Here is a 26,912-nt window from a genome sequence, read left to right on the forward strand (position 1 = left end):
TGTGTGGGCCCTATTTCTCAGCTCCGGGAGCAAACTCAAAATCCAACGCACATACAGCTCAGCTTTGTAGCACTCAAGTGCGCTTAATTTCCACTTAAACTAATTCAGACTCCCGGGGAGCAAAGCCTGCGCCTCTTAACCATTCCGCTCTCTCTTCAGTTCCATTTTTTTGTTTACTTAAGAAAGCAGATATTTACATTTCCACTTGGCGACTCATTGCAGCTCCCCCCGCCCCACCAGCGTCCAGCACCGGAGAGCTCCTCTCCTTGCCCAGGATCCCTCTTTCCTCTGCTTGGGTCCCCAGAGGCCACTGACGATGGAGCCCCCGCCCTTACCCAGCCCAGCACCTGGTGTGAGCAAAGCCCTTCTCCACCCATCTCTTTCGGAGATTCAGAGCCCTGGCCCCGCCCAAGGCGCTAATTTAACTCAAATTGAAGAACTACCGGGCGCTGCTCCTACTTCCAGCTCCTGGCTCGAGCCTGCCTGCTTGGTCTTAACCTCAGAGACCGCGGAGCCCCAACGCCGGATCCCCGTCCCCGCTCGCCATGAGTCCCGCGCGGCGGAGCGCCCCAGTTGTGCTGCGCCTACTGGGCGGGCTGGCCCCGCCGCTGCTGCTGCTGCTCCTGCGTCCTCCGGCTACGTCGGGTGAGTGGGGGTCGGGGACCCCCCAGGGACCCCCCACCCCACCCCTCAGGCTAAACCTTTAGGCAGTGTGGGAGGGGCAGGGCCCGTCTCTACAACAACCGGAAAGTCGGCGGACCAGGGTCGCTGAGGAATGTCGGCATCCCTAATTGTTCCCGTAATCCTCTACCTCTATCAGCGCTCCTACTGGCACGATCTCTGGGGACGGGAAGAGGCTCTCAGCTGCTAGCCGGCAGTTAGGAAGCTTGCTGTGCTGGACCGCAGCTGGCAGGGTTTTAGGAGTGAGGCGTGGAGGGTACAGGGAGCAAACACCCGGAAGCCAAAAGGTAGGGCTCGAATAGAGCGAATCCTCAGCATCTCCTTAAGGGTGGAAGGCCAAATAGTTGACCACTCTCACCTCTCAACAGGGTCCAGTCGTGTACAGACTTGGCGCTACAAGTTTGCGCTGTCATCTCCTCCAGGTGTAACGTTCCAAGGGGGCGTCTGTCTTTATTGTGTGCCTAGCAACAGTATGTATGTGAAAGTCTAAAGCACTATATATATATTATATATGTACATATGTGTACATATGTGTGTGTGTGTATATATATATATATATGTATGTATATATTAGATAACGAAGGGCAGGAATTTATTTTCGACTATTTTAGTTTTGAATTAATTGACACAGGAAGCCTAGCAAGTTCTCGGTATGTCAGCTGAGCATTGGATGGGAATGTTATGTGGGCATAGAAAGCCATTGCTGCTTCCCTTATTCGTCTTGGGAAAGGAATGCTGCAATGAATTGAAAAGTTGTATTTCCTTCAGTTCTGTTTTTTCCTCCCTAGGTGACTGCAGCCTTCCCCCAGATGTACCTAATGCCCAACCAGCTTTGGGAGCTCTTAAAAGTTTTCCCAAACAAAGCACAGTAACATACAAATGCAACAAAGGCTTTGTAAAAGTTCCTGGCAAGGCAGACTCAGTGGTCTGTCTGGATAATAAATGGTCAGAGCTTGCAGAATTTTGTAATCGTAAGTTTTTCATTTCATTTTAGAAAAGTTATGGGAATGGAATGTTTCTTAAGTTTAATTTTATCCCTGTTTGGAGTGACTGGTAATCGATAGTTTTCTAGCATTATTAATCGCCAGGGTATACCTGTTGGCACTCCACAATCTAGCTAATTGACGGCATTGCTTTCTGGAATAGGTCCTGCACTTCGTTAACGGGTTTTTTTTCCCCCTTAACACTGTAACTCTTGAACTGAGTAATAGCAAAAATAAACAATAGGTACTGTTAAGGGAGTAAATTATATATAACTACATTTGGCAATTACCTTGAGACACATAACAGAGATCCTCTGTTTTCTTAAATTTCATTTTGTAAAGTAGGACTTACCCAATACAACTCTGTAGTGATATTTTTAAAAATTCTCAATTTTTATCTCAAAATCTATCATTATAGGCATAGCCCTAGATTAGCTTTGACATATACAAGTAAAGATAAAGGTAAGACTTGATTCCTGCCTTTGAACAACTTGGAGCAATGGAAGCTACAGTAAAGATAGAAACTGCCACAAGTATTTTTTGAAATCAGGTGTGAGATCACCTTTAACTTTTTATCTATCCATGATACAAAGCAGGAGGTTGAAGTACATAAGTCTTTGCACATGTATCATGTTTTAGAGTTTATAACTCCTCTGCATATAGTACTTCATCTAATCCTTCCGACAACTCCCTGAGGTTAGTTAGGGACTTATCCACATTTTACAGTTGAGAAAGCAGCCCCCAGTTAAACAACTTCCTTGAGATCAGGAGCTCCCTTATGCAGGAGAGCCAGGGTGGAAACTTGAGTCTTTTGACTATAAATCCAGTGCCCCTTCCACTATACCGTGCCACTATAAATTCACATTTGCCTGGATGTTTACAGTTTGTAAATACTTTTAGGTCCACCATTGGCTCACCTGATCCTTGTCCCCGTAGGTTGTTCTGAGGATTAAATGAGTCTATATGTGTAAAACATTTAGAAGCACTCAATAAATATTAGCTATTATTGTTAACTATTATCGTTGTCCAGGACACTAGCCCAGGGATCTGGAAATACCAGTTATCATCTACCCCTGTGCTACATGGGGCAGGATAAGGGAACTGGCATTGAGTCAGTTCCAGAACTATGCCAGGCAACTTAAATGAGTTATATTTTCTAAATTGTGGGCATAGTGACTTCTATGTACCAAATCTACTTCACAGGCCTCTAGTAACTAGGAAATGAAAATTTATATGTGAATACGCTTGATACACTGTCAGTGCCATAGTGACATTAATATAAATACCAAATATGTACAAAGAAGTATAGAAAAAGGAGTGATATAGGACCAGATAATTAAACATAGGTTATAAAATAAAGTGATATTAATTTTTTTGTTGTTGCTTTTGTTAATACTTTTAGGTAGCTGTGATGTTCCAACCAGGCTACTTTTTGCATCTCTCAAAAAGTCTTATACCAAACAGAATTATTTCCCAGAAGGTTCCACTGTAGAATATGATTGCCGTTTGGGCTACATGAGGGACCATTCTCTCTCAGGAAAACTAACTTGCCTTCAGAATTTTACATGGTCCAAACCTGATGAATTTTGTAAAAGTGAGTATAATTTTTAAAGAGTATTCTTAATCATATGGTGTTTGGGGAAAATAGTGTTTCTTCCTTCACTCATAGTGGAACTCTATGTGTACATGTTATTATTTAGAATGATTCTTAAATGAACCATTGGAACCATTTTATTTTAAATTAGGGAAACTAAATACCTGTGAGCTAGAAATATTACTTTACTCACTGATTTCTCATTTAATTAGTTTAAGGTTACCTAAAATCAAATAGTGTATAGTCTAAATATGTTGCTTTCTTGAAACTGATAAAATGAAGGTACGATTTAAATAGTCTAAGGATAAGTAATATCAATGGTTCAGATGATGAATTTGCATAGATGTGCCTGATAATTTAATTGAAAAAATCAATTTGTATTCTCTTCTAGAAAAATCATGTGCTAACCCTAGAGAAATAAAAAATGGCTATGTCAGTATAACACATGACCTGTTATTTGGATCGCCCATCCATTTTTCATGTAATACAGGGTAAGTTTGGGTATATGAAACACTATATTTAACAAATGGAAAAACAAATTAGGATTTAAGATGGAAGCTTTTAGATTTGTAGCCAGTGTTTACAAGCTAGTAGCAATAAAACCACCCCTCTGTTCAAAGATCCTTTATCATGAACTCATCACAGTTAAATTTAGTAAAATGGGGCAAGAAAGGAAGATTTCTTATAATACCACCAAAATTCTCTCAATGGTTAGATTTCAGTACATATGTGATTCACTATAAAATTTTAAGTGTGATATGTATAGGAAAATACTTGTGATAAGTTGATGATCCTTGGAGAAATTAAACCCTTTCAGTGTTAAATATGAAACCATTCTTTACCTAAATAATGAATTTGCATTTGTTTTTTCTATATACGAACAATCTGTTATAAAATATCATGGGTTAAAAACAATTATTCCTAGTGTGAAAATATCATTCTGACCTAAGATCTTTTATAAGTTCTCTATGCAGGGAAAAGGAACTTACTCACTGAGTATTGTCAGTGTCTCAGGTGCTGCTAAAACCTTTATACTCATTCTCTCAGTTAATATCTGCAAATTGAATTATGATATTTTATTCTCTGTGTGTATCCCTGTTCTTTATAAAACTATCATTATCACTTGTCTCCTGTACTAAACATAGATGTTTGGATCACTAATATCATTAATATTAAATCTGGGGGTACTTTGAACCCTTTAAATAGAAGTACATTCTATTATTCTATGGTGTCTGTAGTGATCTTTTAGAACTCAGAAATATAAAATATTTAAGCATCTGTATCTTTTAAAAATGTTTTAAAACACTTTACTATTTTCTAACATGTGCCCTACCCAAATCAAAAATATTTTGCCTGTCTTATACTTTTTTTTTCTTTTTTTCGGTGAATATTTTTATTAAACTCTACTATGTAAGAGAAGCCTGGGGAGAGCTGCTGGGAGGCAGGCCTGGCAGCTGAGTCTTCTAGAGCAGAGACTCCTGGAAGCATATGGGTTTTCAGTTTCCTTCTGCTTGAGACGCTGCCTGGCAGCCCCAGGTTCCCAGGTTTTGTCCAGAATGAGTTTGTTCCTGCCACCTCCTCAGACAGAAATCTGGGTCTCTGGACCAGTCCTGAAATGAGGCCCCTGCGTGGCTTTGGAACAGGTCCGCAACCTCCACTGAACTGATGGTCCATTTGCTTTGAAGTCACAGCTGGGTCTTTTCCTGCCACATTTTATTAGGAAGATAAAACTATGTACAGGACACATCGGTGTCGGGGGTGAGGGGCTCACTGGAATTTCTACAAGGAGGCCCACGGCTGGAAGAAGTTCTCTCGTCCACCTGGTGCCTGGAAAAGGGCCGGGTGCGGCCCAGTACTCAATTCCTTCTTGCTTGTCTTTGATGGCCACCCAGAATCGCTCTTCCAGCAGGGAGAGCTCACTAATGAGGTCTGTGATGGCATTGGTGAAGGCCTCCTGGGGGCTGTAGTCCCTCTGCCTGCGGATGATGATCTTGTGTTCCAAGGTGGGGGGAGGGGTGTGCTTTGTAGCCAGCAAACAGCCCCTGTGGGTCCATCAGCAGCTGCGATTTAATGATGTTTCCTAGAGTGGTCTTCCTTGTTGACGGTGAACAAACAGGCATTGGGTACCTTGGTGTCCTTGTTAATGGTGATCTTCTTTTTGCCCTCAAAGAGCGAGAAGGACTCGAAGGTGGGAGGGGCGTTCATCCTAGCGTCGCAGCCGCCTCCAAAGCCGCCTTTTTTTATTCTTTAATGTCACCCTTTTAGATATAATTTTTTCTTTTCCTTTAAACTGCCCCATGGACTTTTATCAACTATTGTTTTGTCTCTATCTACTGGTGTCATAAATATTTTAAGATGATAATCTGGAGAATTTAAGGGAAGTCAAATATATGTGAATGGAACTTAATTTTTTTTCTTCCCTCATTGTTTTAGGTACAAATTAGTTGGTGCAACTTCTAGTTACTGTTCTCTTGCGGGAAATACTGTGGAGTGGAGTGATCCATTTCCAGAATGCCAAGGTAAGACTGAAAAATTCTAAGCACTCAGGTGTGGGACTGAATAATTAATAATAAATTGCTTCCTGCTCTTTAAGAATAACCCACAGTATGTATCTGTAGTACCCTCACCTTCCAATGTGTGTGTGTTTTATGTAATTTAAAGATCTCTATTAGTAATGCTTCTTAATTTATTAACTGTGCGGAGAAAGGATTAAAAACAAACTAAGGTTTATATTGTTCTTGGTCATCTTACCATTCCTTCTAAGAATCAAGTAAAATAGATATGTTTTTCCCCCCATAATTTTTAATTTTATGGATTAAAATGCCATTGATCAGAGGGTCTGTATGACTTGATCCTGTATGCCAAAATAAGTGGCAAAAGAAAGCATTTAACCCAGATCTCTTGATTTCAAACCCATAAGTCTTCTAACGCCTAGTGTTACCTATGTGTTCCTTTAAGGATTATTAACTGAGGTAGTTATGTAGAAGTGTTTTAAAGTGTGGTATATTATTTTATCATTAGAGAAATAACCTTACATAATAAAGAAGAAGTATGGTTTCTGTACTTGAAAATCTTATCTTCTCAAGGGGGGAATAGGACACAGAGATAATTTCCTAAATGGACATATCAAGTTAAATGTATGTGCATTAGAGACATATGTCTCCTGAAAATTGAGAGGAATAAATATATGTAATATTCTAAAAAGTTGGCTTTATTTCTCTCATTGTCATTAAAATGATTGCTAAGTGCAAGTTTTGGGGGGTTTTAGGAGCAGGAGACTAGAGTAGATGCAGTGTAATTTATCAAGAACTTATTGACTGACACTCTATGGTAGGGAATGTGTGGGGTCAACTGATACGAAGACAAATAAAATGAAGCCTTGCCAGCCAGGAGTTTACTCCAGCCACACCCATCTGGCGCCCTGCCCTCCCATAGCTACTATTTCTCCCTTTTTCTCATTATTATTTTCAAATATCCATCACTACTACCCACTATCACCTTTCCTATTTCCACCATCCAGTAAGGGATGCTGTAAATGATACTGAACCAAATATGGAAAGCAAGCAGGGGCTGGACCATATCTTTTTCTAACACAGGCAACAACTTGTCACAAAGCCTGAACAAGTGGTTTCCCAGTTGAGGCCAATATCTTTACAAGCAATTGCTGTCATGAGTGTCACAAATGTGGACACCAAGCACGTATTCCAGCATAGTAGAGCTTTTGCACTGCAAACCCACTCTCTTTTCGTGCTTGCCCACGGCTAGGCCAGGTTCTATTCTCTGTCTGGTATCTTCAACTCTGTGGTGAACATCCTGATGTTCATATTTTCCTCTTTGATTCTTTTATCTGTCTCTGCAACTCAGCAGGCACTGACATCTGAACCCTGCAGGAAAGAGCCCTTTGTCCTCAGCAACCCCAGTGTCTTCAATTATCCCTATTAAAGCCCTACTTCTCCTAGGGTTGATTTTCCACATAACTTTTCTGTTTTGACAGTACCAAAAACATCAAGTGGAAAGTATAAATTCTTAAGCAATGAGCTGTTTTACCGCAAGTATGCAGCCCTGGCCTCTATCAACACATGAGACAGCATTGATGTCCATGTGTGGATGTGGATATGGAGGTGTGGATATACAGAACGAATGAACAATGGACATATTCAAAAATTATCCTTGGTTATAAATCAATCAAGAGTGATAATTGTTTACCTCTGAACAAAGCCTCAGTATCAGAAAGATCTGTTTTCCTCTCTCTCTGCCAATATTTTCTTTTTCAAAAATAATTTTAGTAGACTGCTAGTACATGCTAGCCTGGAATCAATCCCTGCTAGATAATATCTGTCATCCCGGGCCCCTCTCTTTATCTTCTCACTTCTAATCACTAAATCATTTTCCTTTACTCCTTAATCTATTTCTCAAACCTGTCTTTTTTTTTTTTTTTTTTTGCGGTACGCAGGCCTCTCACTTTTGTGGCCTCTCCCATTGTGGAGCACAGGCCTCCGGACGCGCAGGCTCAGTGGCCATGGCTCACAGGCCCAGCCGCTCCGCGGCATGTGGGATCTTCCCAGACCGGGGCACGAACCCGTGTCCCCTGCATTGGCAGGCAGACTCTCAACCACTGCGCCACCAGGGAAGCCCTCAAACTTGTCTTTTATCTTCCACCTATAACACTTTTAATATAGTTTATTATCCCTTGTCTGGACTATTGCGATAAGGGTCACCCCTAACATTTTCAGGGTCCAGGACAAGGGTATAAATGGAAGTCGCTTGGCCTAAGACACAGACTTTCTCAAGTCAGCGCCCCTTTCTTGCACTGTGAGGGGTCTCTGATGTGTGTAAATGGATCGCTCGGCCTACACACCCAAGTCACGTCCCCTGTAACCCTTATCCCTACTCCATTGAACTTTGACCTAAAGGTGAACACATCCACAGTATAGACCATCCTCAAGAGTATGGACCAGGCGAAGACTTGAAGGAGGTGTTGGCACAGGGAGTTCTGGCTGCCAGTTCCTGGAGCATGATTTAGAATGGGGTGGGGGAGGAGCTCTCATTGAACATACCCCCTCAGCCCTGCAGATTCCCCATCTAGTAGAGAGAGGCACAGCCAGAGGAGGGCCAGAGCATGGACTTTTAAGCTGTGGGAGCTAAGGCAGGAGTCCCATTTGCTCGAGTTCACAAGTGATACTGATTGCAGTGGCCTCCAGCCTCCATTCTTACACTCCATTAATGTTTCATCTATACTCTACCTAGTGATCCATCTAAGACACGAATGTGACTTGTCTCTTTCCTTCTTAAAGCTTATTAGTGTCTCCTCATTGTGTACAAAGTCTAAACTCCTCCATACAGTGTTCAAGGCTAGACATGATCTACCTGCTTCTCCATGCTTATGTCTTGCCCTCATCCTTTGCAAACTTCTGTAGTTGTCCAGATACCTCAGACTTCTTCATGCCCTCCCATCATTCCTTGTGACACTGCCTCTGCCTGGAATGTCCTTCAGCCCGTTTTTTGCTTAGTTTTTTTTTTTTTTCTCTTAAGGGTCTGCTCTTGTAGTTCTCCTAGAAGCATTCCCTGACCCCCCAGGCTGGTTAACTGTCCCTCTTCTCTCTTTCCACACCACTGTGCATGCTTTTGTGATAATCCTCACCATTTCGTATTGAAATGATCTCTTTGAATGTCTTTTACCACTGTATTTTAAGACAGAGGAACTGTATCTTATTCCATTTTTCGCTTCTATTTATAGAACAATGCCCGGTATGTATTAGGTGCTCAGAAAATGTTGGAACTGAACTGATGGTAATATGTGTTGTCATCGCCCACCCAGCCCAGTGTAAATCAGATTAACTTGTTCTTGTTCCTTGCTTTGATCAATGGCCTAAAAGTAATTCGTAAATTGCTAGTATTCTCTGGGTACTTAAGAGTATTTGTGTAATATAATTTGATGTTCACATGTGATCACATTGCTTTCCTGCTTAAAAAAAAAAAGAGAGAAAGAAAGAAAGAAAAACAACTTCATGGCTCCAGAGAACGTGGAACCATTGAATTTTTTATCAGGGCAACTGCGAGGGAGAGGCTTCTTTTTATAATATAACAAGCAATACTCTGCTTGTATTTGTCTTACAAATTCAGCTGCTCAGTAAGATTTACTTTAAATAAAAGGCCAAGAGTTAACACATGCTTAAAAAATTTTATCCTGAAAGTCAAAGTCTAATCCTGACATTTAAAATCTTTTGCTCTATCCAAAATTCCTGTTTCCCAAACTTGCCACTTAACATTCCCAACTCCTTTCATTTGGCATCTTTTCTCCTTGGAATGAAAAGCAGAGCCCTCTTCTCTGCTCTAAGAAGAAGGGTACATCTTAGGTTTAAACTCAAGTCCATTTACTCCCTAAATGGAAATCTCTGCCCTGCTTCATCTCACTTCTGAGATGAAATGCTTAATTTAGAAGAATACGTTTTTTTCTGTAAATAAAATCTTTAACAAATTTTAGTCTTACTTGTTTATAAAAATACTTTGCCAGTTTAATTAATTTAAAATATGTTGGAATTTTTTTAAAGAAATTTTATGTCCAGAACCACCAGAAATTGACCATGGAATGATTGAAAAGAAACAAAACAGTTACGCATATAGACAATCTGTAACATATAAGTGTATTAAAGGCTTCGCCCTGCATGGAGAGAGCTCTATCAATTGTACTGTAAGAGATGACCAAGGAGAGTGGAGTGGCCCCCCACCTGAATGCAAAGGTAATCAGTTTGCAGAGTTATATTTCTGGTTTATTCTTGCCTTTAGGTCTATATATGGGCATCTGAGAATCTATGAACTCCCTGAGAAATGAATGTAAAATGTTGTACATATGCGTATTTGCATTTTTCTGGGTGATACAGTTTTTCATCAGAATCTACAAGGGGTCTATGACTTCCAAAAAGGACGAACCACTGATGTGGAGAACATATGGTAACATATAAATAAATAAAGACACACATGACCTTTATGAATATACACACACACACACACATATACACACACACACACGTACACATACACATTATATGTCTCATGTTTTTAGTGAATTAGCTTAAATTTGCTGTTTCTTACCATGTTACTTTCAGTAAGTCAATATAGATATCTCTTTGTTTATACAAAGAGTGTATAAAGTGGTTTATTTTATTTAATTGGGAGAGAATCTTAGATTGAACTAAGGGATCTAGATGATGATTATATATGTTGTGACAACGAAGAGAAACTCTTGCCTACCTGTTGACTTCATTGAATTATATTATATTTGTTTTCTGCCTCCAGAATTTCTCTCTTATTGAGAATGCTCTCTTCTTCATCTTTCTAGACCTCTTCTTCCCTCAGTGCTTTTTGATACTCAGGCTGTACTCTCAGAATCTTTAGAACTGCTTTTTAAGTATATTTTTGAAGAGATATTTAGAAGATCAATGAAGCTGGATTATAACATTTCACAGGACCAGGAGGTGGCATTTATTTAAGCAGTGTCATATTTGAATGCCAATATAATTCAAGCAAATACTACTTTTATAGTTATACTTGAATTCTATTAGATACTATTCTATTAGATTCTATTAAATTAGATTCTATTAAATTAGATTCTATTAAATTAGATTCTATTAAATACTATTGCTTGTTAATAATAGTTTTTTCATATAAATGGTATACATAAATATAGTGAGGTAATATTAAAACCATGTCGATGATTGTATAAAATGAGAAGTAAAAGTCTCCTCTAATCTTACTCTCAGAAGTAGCCACTGTTTACGAATTTTTGTGTTTTATTCTAGAAAATAAATATACATATACATATTTCTTTTTTTAAATCATATTCATTGTATGGATATATTATTTATTTAACCAGTCTCCTATTGAAGGGAATTTAGTTTTTGTTCTAGTTTTTAAAAAAATTATTTTACAAAAGGTGCTACAGTAAGTGTTATTGTATATCTGTTCATTGTACATGTGTGCAAATACATTTTTTACAATAAATTCCTTGCAGTATAATTACTGTGTCAAAGGTATATGCATCTAAACTTTTGAAACATTAACAATATTGTTTCCAAAGAAATTGTACCAATTTACTGTCCCACCAATATTGTATTTTTGTTCTCTGTACCATTAATGAAAATGGTTATTAAGATATGGAGATGTGATAGTATAAGTGGTGAAAATTTCATTTAATTGTTGAATTCATTTAATTGTGAGTAAATTTTGATATTTTAAAATTTAGCCATTTGATCCACTTCATATTTACTTTCCCCTGTTTTATTAAATCATCAGTTATTTAGAGCTTACAACTCTATGGCAATGCCCAAGGAAGTCATGGCAGGCCAGTGCTCCCATGACAACGACTGCAAAACTGGGTAGATTTTTTTTTTTAATCATATTTTAAAGGCATAGGTTGTTCCCTCAGGGGAACAACTAGGGCTGAATGAGCTAAAATTCCTGGGGGTAGGGAGTGAAGGCAAACCATTCTGAGGCCCATCTGGGCTGAGGATCCATCTTGACACAGATAAAAGGCCATTGCCAGGAAAGAGAGACTCTAGCAAAGCTTTCAATAGTTGTGGTAAGCTAGGATAATGCACTGGAAATTGGAAGTCCTCAAATGCTGACCCAGTTTTTCCCAAGAGCCATTTGCTGATTTCTGGGAGTGCAGGTGAGACTGGGGAGCTAGACCCCAAGCTTCCAAAGTACAAAATGAGATCTCCCTGAACCTTATGGTATTTGGACAACAAACCCATCACAGGAAGAGGCTTGTATCAAGCATACAGCCAGTGTCCTCCTTACGACATTTAAGCTCATTTTGAAGCTGTGTGGGCAAGGAGGCTACGTTGCTGGACTGGGACACTGCTGAAGGACAGACTTGGCTCTCCTGCAGTCTCTCAGGGCTGAGGAAACAAAGATCCACCAGGCTGTCAAATCAAAAACCCAGAAGGTCCACTTCCAAGGAGCAGAGACAAGAGCAGAAGTAGACTGAGTCTTACAGAATCAGTCCCTCATAGGCTGAGTCCCTCATAGGCTGAGGATGTGATCACTTCAAACCAATCTGCCTATCAGAAAAGGAGACCCTCCCTTTGGTGGATCATATCATCTGAATTGTATGGCATATAATAAAAAATTATTAGATATGGAAAGAAGCAAGAAATTATAACCAAATTAGGAGAAATGAAAATGAAATAAAAAAGATCTGGATAATTGAGTCAGCAGACAAGGACTTTAAAATAAGTGTTTAATATATTTAAGATACTAACAGAAAAGATAAATAGAGAACTTCAACAGAGAATTGGAATCTATAAAAATGGTGTAAAATAAACATTCTGCAATGGGAAAATATAATATCTAAAGTTAAGGGCACAATAGATAGGTTTAACAGTGATTTGGATGTAGCAGGAGACAGTATTGGGAACTGGAAGAAAGGTTAATTAAAACTGAAGAACAAAGAGAAAAATGAATGTAAAATATAGATCAAATTTAAGAGACATTTGAGACATGTTAAACTCTTCTAACATATGATAAAAAAGAGGGGAGAGAGAGAGAGAGCGAGGGAAGCAGAAGAAATACTCTAAGAGATAATGACTGAGAATTTTCCCAAACTGATGAAATACATCAACCAACAGATTCCAAAAGCTCTCAAGACTCTAAGCAGAATAAAACCAAAACCACTTCCAGGCACCTCATAGCAAAACTTTGGCAACTTAAAGCAATGATAAAAGCACTAAGACACATTGTTTTCAATTCTCATTTTACAAATGAGAAAACAAGCTTAGAGAAGTTGACAACAGTCTCTAGTATGTGGTCAAACAGGCTTAGGCACTGCTCAGTACTGCCTTATGTTGGAGACTGCATAAGCAGCCCAAAATCAAACAGGCACGGAAGGCCTAAAATTTTAATGTTAGATTTGTGACTCTCAGAATAGGACCTTCACATAATTTGCACTTGAGATATTTATTATCTCACCTAAAATCCAAAGAGGAACTAAACTAACCTATGTAAAGTTGGTAACCAACACAAGAGGGGAAAAAGGGAGTTATTTTATTCTAATTGAATTTATTGCTTTAAAAAAGAAGTGAAACAAAACAAGTTCCCAAGGTCACTAACATGTCCTGAAAGCTTTGGAAAAAGTAACTATGTTGTGATTATCTTTGTTGGTTCAAGGTTGCATCCTGCTGTTCTTTGGTCTTGGCATGAGGTAAAGAAGACAATTTATGAGAAAAACTATCTTTATTTGGGGTGTGTCACTGAATGAGATCACTGCCAACTCTGACTTTGGTTTCCTTTTTCACATAGAAAACAGTTTTAAGAACCTCAACACTACTTGGGTGTAAATTCACTTTAGTTGCCTAAAGGTATAATTTATTTCAAAGCAAAGACAATATAACATTTTAGTTCTTTGGGAAATACATGAGAATACTTGGTTTCCTAAAAATCATATTTAGTTGTTTGTGAGGAAAGAGAAGAGTCATACAGAAAACAATTGGTTCCTAAATTTTAACTTGGACAACATTATTTAGCTAATTTTTTAAATAACATTTTTCCTCCACAGAAACCTTTCAAATTGACAAAGTCACACCAGCAGTTCAGAAACCCACCAGAGTACATGTTCCATCATCTCCTCAGAAATCCACCACAGTGAATGCTCCAGCTACAAAGGTCCCACCAACTCCTCAGAAATCCACCACTGTAAATGTTTCAGGTACAGAAGCCCCACCAACTCCTCAGAAACCCACCACTGTAAAGGTTTCAGGTACAGAAGCCCCACCAACTCCTCAGAAACCCACCACTGTAAATGTTCCAGCTACAGAAGTCTTATCAGCTCCTCAGAAACCTTCCACAGCAAATGCTTCAGCCACAACAGCCCCAAATTCCCCCATATCAAACACTGTCTCTACAGCAGCTCAGAATCCCATCATGGCAAATGCTTCTGCATCACAGGCCACACCAACAACCCAAAGATTCACCACGGCAAAATCTTCACTTACACAGAATCTTAGAGCAACACAAAAGTCCACTGCTGTACATACCCCAGTGATCAAGAGTCTCCATGCAACACAAAGATTGACCTCTGCTCATGTTACAGCAACAAGGAGTCCAGCTGTTCACAGGGCAACCACACGTTTTCATGCAACAAGCACACCTAAAGGAGGAGGAAGCTCTACTTCAGGTCAGTTGACTACTCTGTTCAGGTTTCCAAGTATGGATTTTAGGTGCTATGGTGGAAATTTCAAATTGATTGGGATTATAAAATTAAATAGTCTCTGGTTTATTGTAGCAGAGTGTCTTCATACTGATGTTCTGACTTTCTTCAGAGGCAGACTTGGATTGTGCTAGGGCACACCTTTAAGAAAGAAACATTTTGCAGTAATATAGAAAAATGTTGTGGCTCCATAAAAGCAATGCTAAATTAAGGTCAGTGAAGAAATTCTGTTTTTGATGTTAGCTTTAGGGAGTCACTGAATTCCTCAAGACCCCTCAAAGATTCAAATATGGATAATCCTTAAGGTTTATTTCTGGGTCTGATTCATTGACAGAGACCCATCCTTCAAGCATGCTAACGGAACTCTCCAGATTCCCTAGAGTTGCTAATTTGGTAAAGCACCTTAATAGTATCTTCTAAGTAATTAAAAACAGAGTTCTTTGAAATAGTTCATATTAACTCTTTAAATGACAGTTTTCATGAAAGCAGAGTAAAATATGCTGTAGATTTCAGAAAAACCTGTTGAGTGAATGAAACCCCTCTTACTAATTAATGCTGTTTCAGACCACCCAGATGTCTTCTTGTTTTACAACTTGCTTAATGTATAGCTATATTAATAGACATTCTTGTTCTCTAATAGAGATATGTGTTTTTTGTTTGTTTGTTTGTTTAGTTTTTTTGGAAAATCTCAATAGGACTGAGCCAAGAGATAATTTTTAAAATTATTTTCATTTTTCATTGACGTCAACACGCAGAAAACTGTGTGAAATATACATATAAGGCTTAATAACTTTTCTAAAGCAAATATTGGTACAACCACCACATATTTCAAGAAATAGAGCATCAGCAGCCCCTCACTTTCCAGATGCCCTGTTGATTCTGAACTCTATTCTCTGACTTCTCCAACCAGTGAGACTGTGGCTTTCTGCTCCCTGCACCAAGTGGCCTAGGGATTTCCCCCTGCAGCATCCATGCAAATCTCACTCCCTGCAGCTTAACCCCTGCCTGAGCTCTTCAGCTTTGATTAGTTTCTGTCTGAGTTAGTTTGCTCTTCCATGCCTTCAAATCATTGTTATTGTTGTTTTTAAAATATGTTGTCCAGATTTTGTAATTGCCATGATCAAGTTCATTTGGCCATTACCCAGAATCTTTAAGAACTTAAGACATTACAGGTATTATTGTTGAAATTTCCTTTGTATGTTTCTTTATTCCTTTAGGTAAAAGGCCAAATACCCACAAATACACAAACTCTCACTCCATTTATTTCCCCTTTTTAAAAGGGGAACTTCAATTCCTGCCTTCTTAAAAAAAATTTTATTGAAGTATAGTTGATTTACAATGTTGTGTTAATTTCTTCTGTACAGCAAAGTGACTCAGTTTTATATATATATATGTATATATATGTATATGTATATATACATATACATATGTATGTTTTCTCATATTCTTTTCCATTATGGTTTGTCACAGAACCTGCCCGCTTTTGATCACTCTTCAGTGGCATCAGATAGTTGTGTTTTTTAGAATCGTGTTTTATACATTATGACCATACTTTCATAATGATTTCATACATTTAATAATGGTTATCTTGAGGCCTATTTTGCCATTACCTGAATATTTTTAGGAACTTAAACATTACAGATCTTACTGTTAAAGTTTCCTTGCACATTTCCCTGCTCCCATTTCTCTTGCTCTAAGGCAATCACTGCAAGCTTCCTCTCTGTTTTTATTCTTATGCTACATGTATGTCACCATAAGTAGTATATATTATTGTTTTTTAAAAAAATTTATTTTATATTGGAGTATAGTTGATTTACAGTGTTGTGTTAGTTTCAGGTGTACAGCAAAGTGATTCAGTTATATATATACATATATCTGTTCTTTTTCAGATTCTTTTCCCATATAGGTTATTATAGAGTACTGAGTAGAGTTCCCTGTGCTATACAGTAGGTCCTTGTTGATTATCTATTTTATATATAGTAGTGTGTAAATGTTAATCCCAACTTCCTAACTTATCCCTGCCCCCAACCTTTCCCCTTCGGTAACCATAAATTTTATGTTCTAAGTCTGTGAGTTTGTTTCTGTTTTGTAAATAAGTTCATTTGTATCATTTTTTTAGATTCCACATACAAGTGATATCATGCAATAGTTCTCTTTCTCTGTCTGATTTACTTCACTCAGTATGACAATCTCTAGGTCCATCCATATTGCTGCAAATTGCATTATTTCATTCTTTTTTATGGCTGAGTAATATTCCATTATATATATGCACCGCATCTTCTTTATCCATCCATCTTTTGATGGACATTTAGGTTGCTTGCATGTCTTGGCTGCAAATAGTGCTGCAGTGAACATTGGGGTGCATGTATCTTTTCGAATTAGAGTTTTCATCTTTTCTGGATCTATACCCAGGATTGCTGGATCATATGGTAACTCTGTTTTAGTTTTTTAAGGAACCTCCATACTGTTCTCCATAGTGGCTGTACCAATTTACATTCCCACCAACAGTGTAGAAGGGTTCCCTTTTCTCCACACCCTCTCCAGCATTTATCATTTGTAGAATTTTTGATGCTGGCCATTCTGACTGGTGTGAGGTAATACCTCATTGTGCAAGCTTCCTCTCTGTTTTTGTTCTTATGCTACATGTACATCACCATAAGTAGTACATATTATTGTTTTGTATATTTTTTATAATTTAAACAGTATGCCATATATTTCATTACCTAACTTGACTTTTTGCACTCAACATTGCTTTTGTGGCTTATGTTGATATATTTAGATTCAGTTCATTAATTTTAACACATATGTGGTTACTGACTTCTTAAAATTTTATGGCATCTCTGGGCCTAAAAGTTTTAGGTTGAATACATCCAATTTTTAATAGGGCAAGGCAAAGAGAAACAAGTTCCACCTTATATAAATTTGTTATAGAGCTAAATTTGTTGAAATATTTTTTTCTGCAAGAATACAAGATAGTTTAACAAATTTAACCTAAACCTAAGTCAATTATTGTGATAAACAAATATTTGGGATCAAATTTCTCTCATATACAATTAATTTACCTTTTAAATATTATTTACTATTTTTGCTCTTATTGAAAAAATAATAGTAGCTACTACTTACTGAGTGTGTTCCATAGTGTCATGTACCATGCACCTTCCATTTGTTAGTATTAATCCTTACAATAACCTTGACTTGCCATCAAGTCATACAACCAAATTTACATGGTGTTTGTTTCAGTATTCAATAACTCATTATCGTATTTTATGTTTATAGTGTTGACTCTGTTTAATAGAGATAGCACTGCTATATATGTTACTTGATTAAGTTAATAATGTATAATTGTTTTCATCAATTTATTTACAATTATTTCTTTTAGTTATGAAAATCTGAGTTACTTTTGAACTTTCAAGTACTGTTGTTGATAAATTTATATATTTGTGAAATTGCTAGCAAATCAATGACTTTAAAATATTTTTAGTTTTGTAATTCTTTCCTTTTTTTTTTTCTTTAGTTGCTAGCATCATTGCATCGGGTAAGTGTGGCTCTCTGGCAGTTAACAGAACTTGTCCTCGCTTTCGGAAGTGTAATCTATGTTCCTGGAAAATTATATTGTCTTTTAAGTGTCTTAGGAATACTATTAAAACACAGTGTTTACGGATGCCAAAGAGAAAACAGGTAAATGCATTTTATCGATGTGTTTTGTACTACCATCAGGTGCTTGGTACGTTCCTAAGTATTCCCCACCATGTTCTTGTTCCAAGATAATTTTAGGACAACTTCAAATCATTTGGCCAATTGATCAAGTATTATTGTGTGCCTGTTGTCTCAATACATCTCATTCTAGTGGCTAAAGAACCACAAGAGGAGAGAGTTATCAATACAGTTTCTATCATCAAGTATTTTATAATTAATCATAAACTACTCCTTGACCATTTCTGGATGTCTGTCTTATCCCAAGTAAAACAAAGAGTCTTACCTTTGGTTATATCCTCTTCATTTTCCCTTCCCTGTCAATGGTTTAAAGTTATCTTTAAAAAGTATTCTGTTTCTATAGGCATGAGGCCAAAAACATACCTGTGTTGCAGTTTCTTCTAGCATTTGGTCTAGTCCTTTTCTTGTTCGTAAATAAATTATTTGATGTTATGCATTAACAAGAAGATTAATAAACTCCTAAAGAAGATGGTAAAATAAACGTTTGTTAAGAAGCAATACAGCTAAATAGGCATATATTGATAAGTAATGTCTAATGGAAAATATTAAAAAATGAATTTTTTGATTTATGTGTTAATAAGCTGAAGTCTCCTATCTTATGCATGCGTGAATTAGCCAAGGGTCTATAAAACTGAAAGCAGGTACTTGTTTTATTATTTTCATTGTTATTTATTATAGTTTTTATATTTTAAATGAACCTCTTTTAAGCTAAAAGATTTATGTTGAAAGATTCCAACAGTTAGAATTCACTTTGTTCATTCTATATTTTAAATAAAAATAAATGTATTCTAAATGAAAATCTCATGATTTAATGATTTGATGACATTTTTAATAGATGAGCTTAAAAATTTAATAGGTGAGCTTTTTCTTACAAGCTCAGTGGCATTCAATGAAGGTTTGAGGTGCTTATTATTTTCTCTGAAATTCTTTAAGTGTATACTGTGTGCTTTCCCAGGAACCTTCCCTTAGGGTTAGTTTTAATTCCTACATGTGCTCAAAAATAAAGAGGAACTCCTTCCCTCTTCTATCAGACATATGACAATATTTTTCTTTAGGATCCTATACTTGTAAAATATAAACCTGGAAATTATTGATATTTTTACTTCTTAAATGTATTCTGTGAATGCGGTCACTTTTCTCATTTTAAAGATAAACTCTATAGCAAGGAAATTGCTTTTATTGATTACACTGCAGTGCACATGAATGATACAAATGATATTAGAACTTTGCAAGTATTTAATATTTTTCCTATTTAATTCTGCTAAGAAGTAGAGACTGACGACTCTTCCCAGAACTTTCTAATCTGCTATGTAAGTGAAGCCTGCATTTTGATTTTTAAAGCTATTCTCTGCTGGCTCTGTATCAGTGTTTTTCAAAAAAATTTTTTTTCATTATTACCCTCTCCCCCTCAAGGAGCTTTTAAGGCATTTTTTCTTAATCATCCCTATGAAATAGTAATACTACAGATGTAATATAAATCTATTTATGTACTGTATGCACATTTGTACTTTATACATAAAAAAGTGAGATTTTTTTTTCCCCTCTAGGGATGATACTAACCCCATTGAGAATACATGCTCTATATATTTGTGGGGTTTTTGTTTTTGTTTTTGTCAACAGTGTCATATAGAAGGAAGACTTGTGCTTTGGAGTCAGTCAGACCTTGGTTTCAATCCTCTTTTGGATTTTTTTTTTCCATTTAGTAATAATTCAACCCAAGTGATTTGCTTAATCTCTCTGACTCCCAATTTTCTCATTTATGAGATGGTGATAATGATTCCTATTTAAAGTCTTGGAAGCTTAATGAGATAACAGATGTGAAAACTACTAGCATAGTGCTAAAAATTGAATAAATCCTAGCTTTAAGAATTCATTTTTATTTTATCACTATTTTCCTAAGACGGATTTCTGATAATTTTATCATTCTCTCTGGCCACACCAAAGAATAAGAACAGTCCTTTATTAGAGCAATATTTGTGTGTTTGGTGTGTGACGAGGACTGTACTGAAATATGCCTATGTATTATTTCATTTACTTCTCACAACAATCCTATAATGTAGCTATGTTCCACTTTTTAGCTGAGAGAACTGTGGCTTTGCAAGATTCTTAACTTGCTCAAGGTCACACAGCTATTAGGCTCTTAAATAGACGCAGATGACTAGCTTCTTCAGCACTAATACTTGAAAGGATAGAAAAATTCTTCTCCTAGAGCTGCAGAACTCAAATTTGACAATTAAGATAGTCCTGATTCTTTACAAGTATTGCTTTTTTTCCCTCCATTGCTGAAATTCTATAGTGTGACATTCATATATCCCTTGTGGGAATTAATAGGTCAGTTGGAGGAATATTAAAGAAAAAATTAGAGAATGCTCAGTGAAATATCTAAAATACTTTTTCTTTTAAATATCACATGCTTATTGACTTATATCTTTATGTTAAATAGAATTATAAGGAAGAACAAAACCTATTCATAGCTTTCTTAGTTTTTCATAGTATATAGACTGCATTTCCACTTTATGAGATGTATAAGTGAGACCTTTCGAAATGACTGGATGAATCCACATTTCTTCAGAAAAGGAGACAAGTCTCATTTGATAATACCAGATCTTGTAGTTAGGTTCTGACTTGGGTTGTTCGGGAATGGAGTTGATACTCTATATATTAATGTAATACCCATCTAATACAAATTTTGTTTGAGTAATCTCAGGTATTTTTATTGAGAATATTGTGAACAGTTAAAATCATGCCCTGAACCAGGGGTTAGAAATAGGTTTTCTCTGGTGATAAACTGTTTGTCTTATTCATTTTCAGTCTCAGTGTTCTCATCTGTGAAAAGAATATCATGCAATGCAATTTAATAAATATTTACTGAACACTCTTTACTATTTACAAGTACCATGCCAATTATTGGAGATAATGAGATAATAGGTGACAAATTGCCTTGCAGTGTTTTAAGTACTAGGTAAATATAATTCTACATAATGGGGAACATTACTAAATTACTCCTTTTACATTTTCTAAAATTATGTAGTTTTCCTACCTATGATCTCTTCAATGAATAATTAAGAACATTGGAATCGTAATCATAGTTTCATTTATAATTTTATAGTTTCATGTAGCTCAAGTTGTGTCAATCTTAAATTAACACTGATTCACCTTTGGGTGAATGCTAAGATCATTGCCTTTATACTTTAAAGTTTCCTTTGTTTCTAATTTGCAAAATAATACTCTCATTAATTATTAATTATTGAGGAATCATTTATTTAGAATTATATTTCTCAATTTCTGTATTTTGCACTGGTTTTCTGTTAAAACATCAACCTCCACACACTTTCTTCCTGAATCACTTATACGTGCTGATCAGTGTTCTAAGAATATTCCTAAGTTATGTCATCCAGACATTCTGGATTGCTTTAAAATTTTCTATTTTCATTTATCATTCAAACTGAAAATGGGATCTTTCTGCATCATTTGAAAATGGTAGGATTAATGGGAAGTGGTGAAAGGAAAAGAAACCCCAAATTTTTGAGGAGCCATGATTTATTTTATGAGTACAGTCTTTTCAAACTAATGCTATGGTGCTAAGGGATCAATTAAAGAAATTGATTGGGTAAAATAGTATAAAACCTGTGGTGGAAACAGCTATTTTTAAAATTATGTATCGACCTGGCCGTTCAGTTGTGCGACATCTGTAGTATTTTGCTGATTTGGAACCAGATACACTTGTTAGTCATATTACCTTCAGTTGCTTTTCTAGTGTCATCTATAATTTTCTTTGTAGTACAGATCAAAAGAGTAGAGTTCAAGGATTTGGAGGGTGGAGTGGGGAGGTAAAGGGAGACCCAAGGTGGTGAGGGGAAAGGGCAATGGGTGGTTTTAAGAAGAAAGTTTATGTGTAAAAGTCAAGGTATAAAAGTTTTTTGCTGTTATTTAACTTATTTAACCAATTATTTTCTGTTGCTCAACTCAAAATAGTGCATTGAATCTTGAAAGTAAATATTAGTTTTCCTAAAAGAAATTTTATCTGCAACAGACTAAACACTGAAAAGCGTTTCTATAGGCAAAGTATGTTTTACTCTCGGTGCTGAGATGATGATACCTTTCCTATGATGGGAAAATACCTACATCTCTGTTACCTTTATAAACTAAGTAAATGGCCTTCCCATTAACCACATATGGACGCGTCACCTTTCTGAGACTCAGTTTAATTATCTACAAAATGAGCGTGAACTCTAAGATGCCTTCTAGTGCTGAAATTATATAATACAGTCATCATATTTAAATCAGTGATCAAATCATTTAAAATTAAGCATGGTGGGGTTGAAACACTTTAGAATCCTCTCAAACCTGTCAAATTTTATTTGAGCGTTGTGATAATTCATTCTAAATATTTCATCTTTCCTTGAAAGAAAACAAGATAAATAACATGCAGTATTTACTGTCAGAGTTGTGACATAAGCAAGCAAGCAAAATATAATTCATGTCTCCTATTTTTTAACTTGCCTCGTAATTAATATGTTTGTCACTGTGAACTACTGTATATATAATTGTTCATGTTTCTATATTAACTGTCTTATCAAATTCTTTCCCCCTCAAGGATGTGTTGCTGGTACTCTAATAATTGGTACCATGATTCTAGTCAAAATTTTCTGGGGCAGTGGAAAATCAGGGTGAGCAGAAATTCTGATGATTTTTAAAAATTTATTCTTAGCTTCTTTCCAGTAAAACTTGACAGTATGCCAGTAGATAATTTTCTTAGCTTAATTGCGTTTTTTGATATGCTGTCTCTTTATTCCTTTTGTCTATGATTACTATCCTGGATGAACAGACTCTGTGTCTTAAAACATTTTTAGATTTCTCAGTATATACGAGGACATTAAGTGATTTGAAAGCCGAAGTCTCATTGCAATCTATTAATCAACTCACCTTTTTCTCTACTCAGTACAATTTATGAGAGTATCTGTGTGTGCACAGAAGCAAAAAAATTTAGAAAGAGAAACTCTAACATATTGTTAAATTGCCTGTGACTAGGCCTATTAATAAATTGCATTTATTAACAGATGCCAGTCTAGCCAAAATCAGCCCAGTGGTTAAGAGGGCAGGCTCTGGAACCTGACTGCTTGGTTCCAATTCCGGGTCTACTATTTAAATGCCATTTGGCTGTGAGCAGCTTAACCTCTCTATGCCTCAATTTTCTTGTTTGTAAAAATGGGGGAAATATAGTACCTGCTTCATGGGATTGTAGTATCTATTTCATGGGATCAAATGAATTGCCATCTGTAAAGAGGTTAGAACCTTACTTGTCACATGGTAAGCACTCAGGTGATAAAACAACAACACACAGAAAAAAAGATCAGTATTTGAAACATCTGACCTGCATTGAATTTACATGTGTTAAGTATAAAGTCATGGTTGGCTCTGATGTAGACAGAGTATTATTTAAATTGACTGTCTTCTGTTTTGTAGATTTTGTTGTGCAGAAAACTAATTGTGGAGTTCATATAAACTTGAATTCTTTCTGAAGTGCCCTAATACCTATTTTTTCATTACTTAATTAAGAACAACTATATTTTAATGCTGTTACTAAATTGCCTATTTCAATTCTTTGGATGATGTGAGGTATTAAGTTGGTACAGAAGTCTCAGCAAAACTACTCTGGAAAAAAGAATAAACCACCAATCTTCTCTACTTTCTTACATTTGGTCCAGTTCTCCTTTTGAATTGGAGCATTATTAATTTACTTCTAAAACCATTGCTCTGGGGCTTGGTAGATGAGGGGAGTGGAATGTGATGAGTTGTCTCTCTCTTGGCTGTCTCTTGGCTATCATTACTTTTTTAGGTACTTTGGTAAAATAATAGACCATCATATTTTTAATAGAATGAAAAGTGCTGAAATGTAGAAGGAAGGAATATTTGTTTTATATTTTATTGGGATTTTGCAGTAAACCTAATTCTTCTATTTCTGAATCAGAGGAAATTCATGCAAACCTCTAAGAAAGAATTTGCCTGTTTTAATGTGCACTTAAAAACACTCCACTTGCCTTATTTTGGAAGTATAAGATGTTGAGGGTAAGAGCTAACTTTATACATTCCTGGTTATTCTCTGAATTTCATACTGAGTTAATTAAAATTTGATCTTAATGAGACAGGAGAAAGAGTTAATGCATGTGATGGTGTGATGTACCTTCACCTGGTGATCCTTTGTGTTTGCCTATCAAAGGATTTATTTGCATCTTTTAGAAGTGTTGGATATATATGATAAATTTTAGTTTATGAAAAGAATGTGATTGTAAGCAAATGCTGATACTGCTTTTTGAGTGAACTTAAACTTTTATAATTCAATCAGTATTTTCCTTCTCTACTATTCAGCTCTTACTACACACATGAGAACAACAAAGCATTTAATGTTGTTTCATGATTTGTGACTGGTGATGCTACGAAAGTAAGACCTTCTATTAATTTACAACAGGTATATGGTTCAATAAAATCAACTTCTGTATCTTGGAAAATGCCCATTAACACAATTAGCTTGATATCTATCTGTGACTATTAAAGGACAATAGAGGCTTAAACCTCTGTTATTGTCAGAATTGTTTTTCTTTGTTGAACGAGTGACTAACACAGTAAATCTTTCATTAATATGACGTGTCTTCAGTCTTTCACTCTTCAGCAGTATACTCATCATCTCATCCTGTGCTTTATACTCAGTTTATTGAAATGATTAGATGCTCACAATGCTACAAATATCTGGAAAAAACAAAAGGTTGATACATTAGGGCTTACAAATAGGAATGCCTTCATTGTGACTACTTGCATCATGAGATGATTGGCCCATATTGTGTTTGCTCCTCCGTCTTGCTTGGTGACTTTTAAAGTTTCCAGTGTTTAAGAAATATTAAATCTATTTTAACGTGTCTTTTCTAAGTCAAGTTTACAGATCTTATCTGTTTTATGTTGTTAGGCAAAATTATCACGCAAAACTAACTTAATATGTATGTACCTGTGAAACCTTCTAGGTGTCTTCTTTTGATTAAACTTTCTTCTGTTCCAGGGAGTTTTCACTGACTTTTAATCTGAAAGAATCTTAGTTGAATCCAGCTTGGCCACTTAATCTCAAGAAACTAAAAACTCAAGTGTCATGTTTTAGTTGGTATTGCTATAACTACCGAACTCTAAACTATGCTGGCTGAGGTTGTCCATACTATAACTTACGAATTTTGCACTTGTTTTGCACCCCAAATTAACCAACTAATTCTTTTTCATGGTTTATCACATAGTAACTAAAAAACTAATGTTTATCACCAGTAAATAAAATTATTTTGATTTAAACTTTTTTTTTAACTTTCAGGACATATATGTATGACATTGACAGTTTTGCTTATGATGCTAGTAACTATTGGCTAACTGAGCCAAAGAAGAGTTGAGAAGAAAGTGCACATGAGTACACAGAATATTTCTAATTTTGTAGAACTTTCTGGTGGAGCGAACACAGTATATGTGGTAGTGTTCTTCGTTTTGCATGTTATCTTGTCTTTAAGATGCATAAGAATGTCCACGAAGCAAGGAAAAACGAATCTGTCCTGGAATCACATTCTCAGCACTCTTAAGACTCTTGAAAATAGAAGAACTCACAAGATTGAGAGTGATTACTTTCATAAAAGTGTGGGAAAGTGGAAAGATTTGTTGATACTTAGAATGTGAGCAAGAAGAAAAGGAAAAAAAGTGAATTTTTTTTCAACAAATGTGTAATGTTATTTTTACTTACAAAGGACACAACAAATTAAAAACATTAATTGGATATTGAAACCAAATAAACCACTCTCTTCTAAGAAAAATTGCCAAAGACTGATGAAAAATGTTTCCTTTTATTCCTAAAATAATCCTTCCTGACTAAAAGGCATTTTCATCTTTTCTTATTCCATTAAAATGAGTCTGAATCAGTTGGCAAAATTTTTTAAAGGAAAAACATGCCAATGACCCAAGAGTGTCGAGTTTCTTGGGTTATTTGGTGACAAAGGAGGAATACAGAATGAAGGAATAATTCTTCCTTTGTCATACAAGTACAGATAGTGAATTAGCTCCTTATTTGTCAGATAGATCAGCTATAATTTTGTTCTTAAGATAATGTAAAAAAAAAAACAGCCCTGTGAAAGGGTGCAAGGTGTCTTTATTGACTTAATGTCTTTAAAGGTCTCCAGAGATATTATAATATTAATATAAGAAAAGATTCTGTATTTCTAAAGTGAGATGTTCATATTCAAATTGTAAATCTTATTCTTTTGTAATATTAAGCTTAATTTATATTTATTTATATTTTACATGTATACCAAAAAAGTTCAAGAAGATAAGTAAAGAAAAATTTGTTTTCCCTAAAAAGAAATAATTGATCACACTTTTGTCTCAGGTGGCATTTGACATTTATTTTCTTAAATGTAAATAATTTACTTATAAATAAAAGAGTCCCTTCCTGCCTTTCATAAGTAGTTTAGAATGCCGCCCTTTGGTTATCCTAGGGTGAATCATTTTCAGTTACTTTTAATGTATCACTTGTTATTGAATTACCTAACTGGCAATCACATCAATTTCCAGATTCTTAATATGTTCTTGTCATCTTGTCAATTACATGTTAAGTGTTGGAATAGACTAGAATATATACATAACTAAATTTAACAATAATTATTTTGTCATATTGCTTCATCTTGTTTGTTGTTAAAGTATTTTAAAATAAATTCCA

General features: G+C 36.0%; 1 protein-coding gene and 1 pseudogene across 11 annotated transcripts; one reads left to right on the plus strand and one right to left on the minus strand.

The window, feature by feature from the left end:
* The first annotated feature begins 213 nt into the window (after nt 1-213).
* On the plus strand, nt 214-26,912 carry CD55 (CD55 molecule (Cromer blood group)). 10 transcript variants are annotated; one of them, XR_013825098.1, is made up of 12 exons: nt 214-645; nt 1,470-1,652; nt 3,067-3,258; nt 3,650-3,749; nt 5,692-5,777; nt 9,810-9,998; nt 13,814-13,963; nt 14,348-14,431; nt 17,979-17,999; nt 22,776-22,848; nt 24,548-24,647; nt 25,527-26,912. XR_013825098.1 is itself a non-coding variant. In XM_079905292.1 (11 exons), the coding sequence occupies exons 1-11, from the start codon at nt 546-548 to the stop codon at nt 24,594-24,596; spliced, it is 1,227 nt and encodes a 408-aa protein (XP_079761418.1). In that variant the 5' UTR covers nt 214-545; the 3' UTR covers nt 24,597-26,912. The 10 variants fall into 10 exon arrangements, 6 of the variants coding, with proteins under 6 accessions (XP_079761418.1, XP_079761420.1, XP_079761421.1 ...); XM_079905292.1 differs by having other exon boundaries at nt 24,548-26,912; XM_079905294.1 differs by lacking the exon at nt 22,776-22,848.
* Nucleotides 3,756-5,634, minus strand: LOC307177890 (DNA-directed RNA polymerase II subunit RPB11-like; annotated as a pseudogene). Its single transcript has one exon. The product of its transcript is annotated as a DNA-directed RNA polymerase II subunit RPB11-like (transcript).

This window comes from Stenella coeruleoalba, assembly GCF_951394435.1.
Source record: "Stenella coeruleoalba genome assembly, chromosome: 1".
NCBI classification, from domain to species: Eukaryota; Metazoa; Chordata; class Mammalia; order Artiodactyla; family Delphinidae; genus Stenella; species Stenella coeruleoalba.

Bases quoted from the DNA above. Each gene is read 5' to 3' on its own strand.
- CD55 (XM_079905290.1), top strand. From the start codon at position 546: ATGAGTCCCGCGCGGCGGAGCGCCCCAGTTGTGCTGCGCCTACTGGGC. The intron at 3,750-5,691 runs GTAAGTTTGGGT...TCATTGTTTTAG, and splicing joins CATTTTTCATGTAATACAGG to GTACAAATTAGTTGGTGCAA. The intron at 13,964-14,347 runs GTACAGAAGCCC...CTCATGTTACAG, and splicing joins CACCACTGTAAATGTTTCAG to CAACAAGGAGTCCAGCTGTT.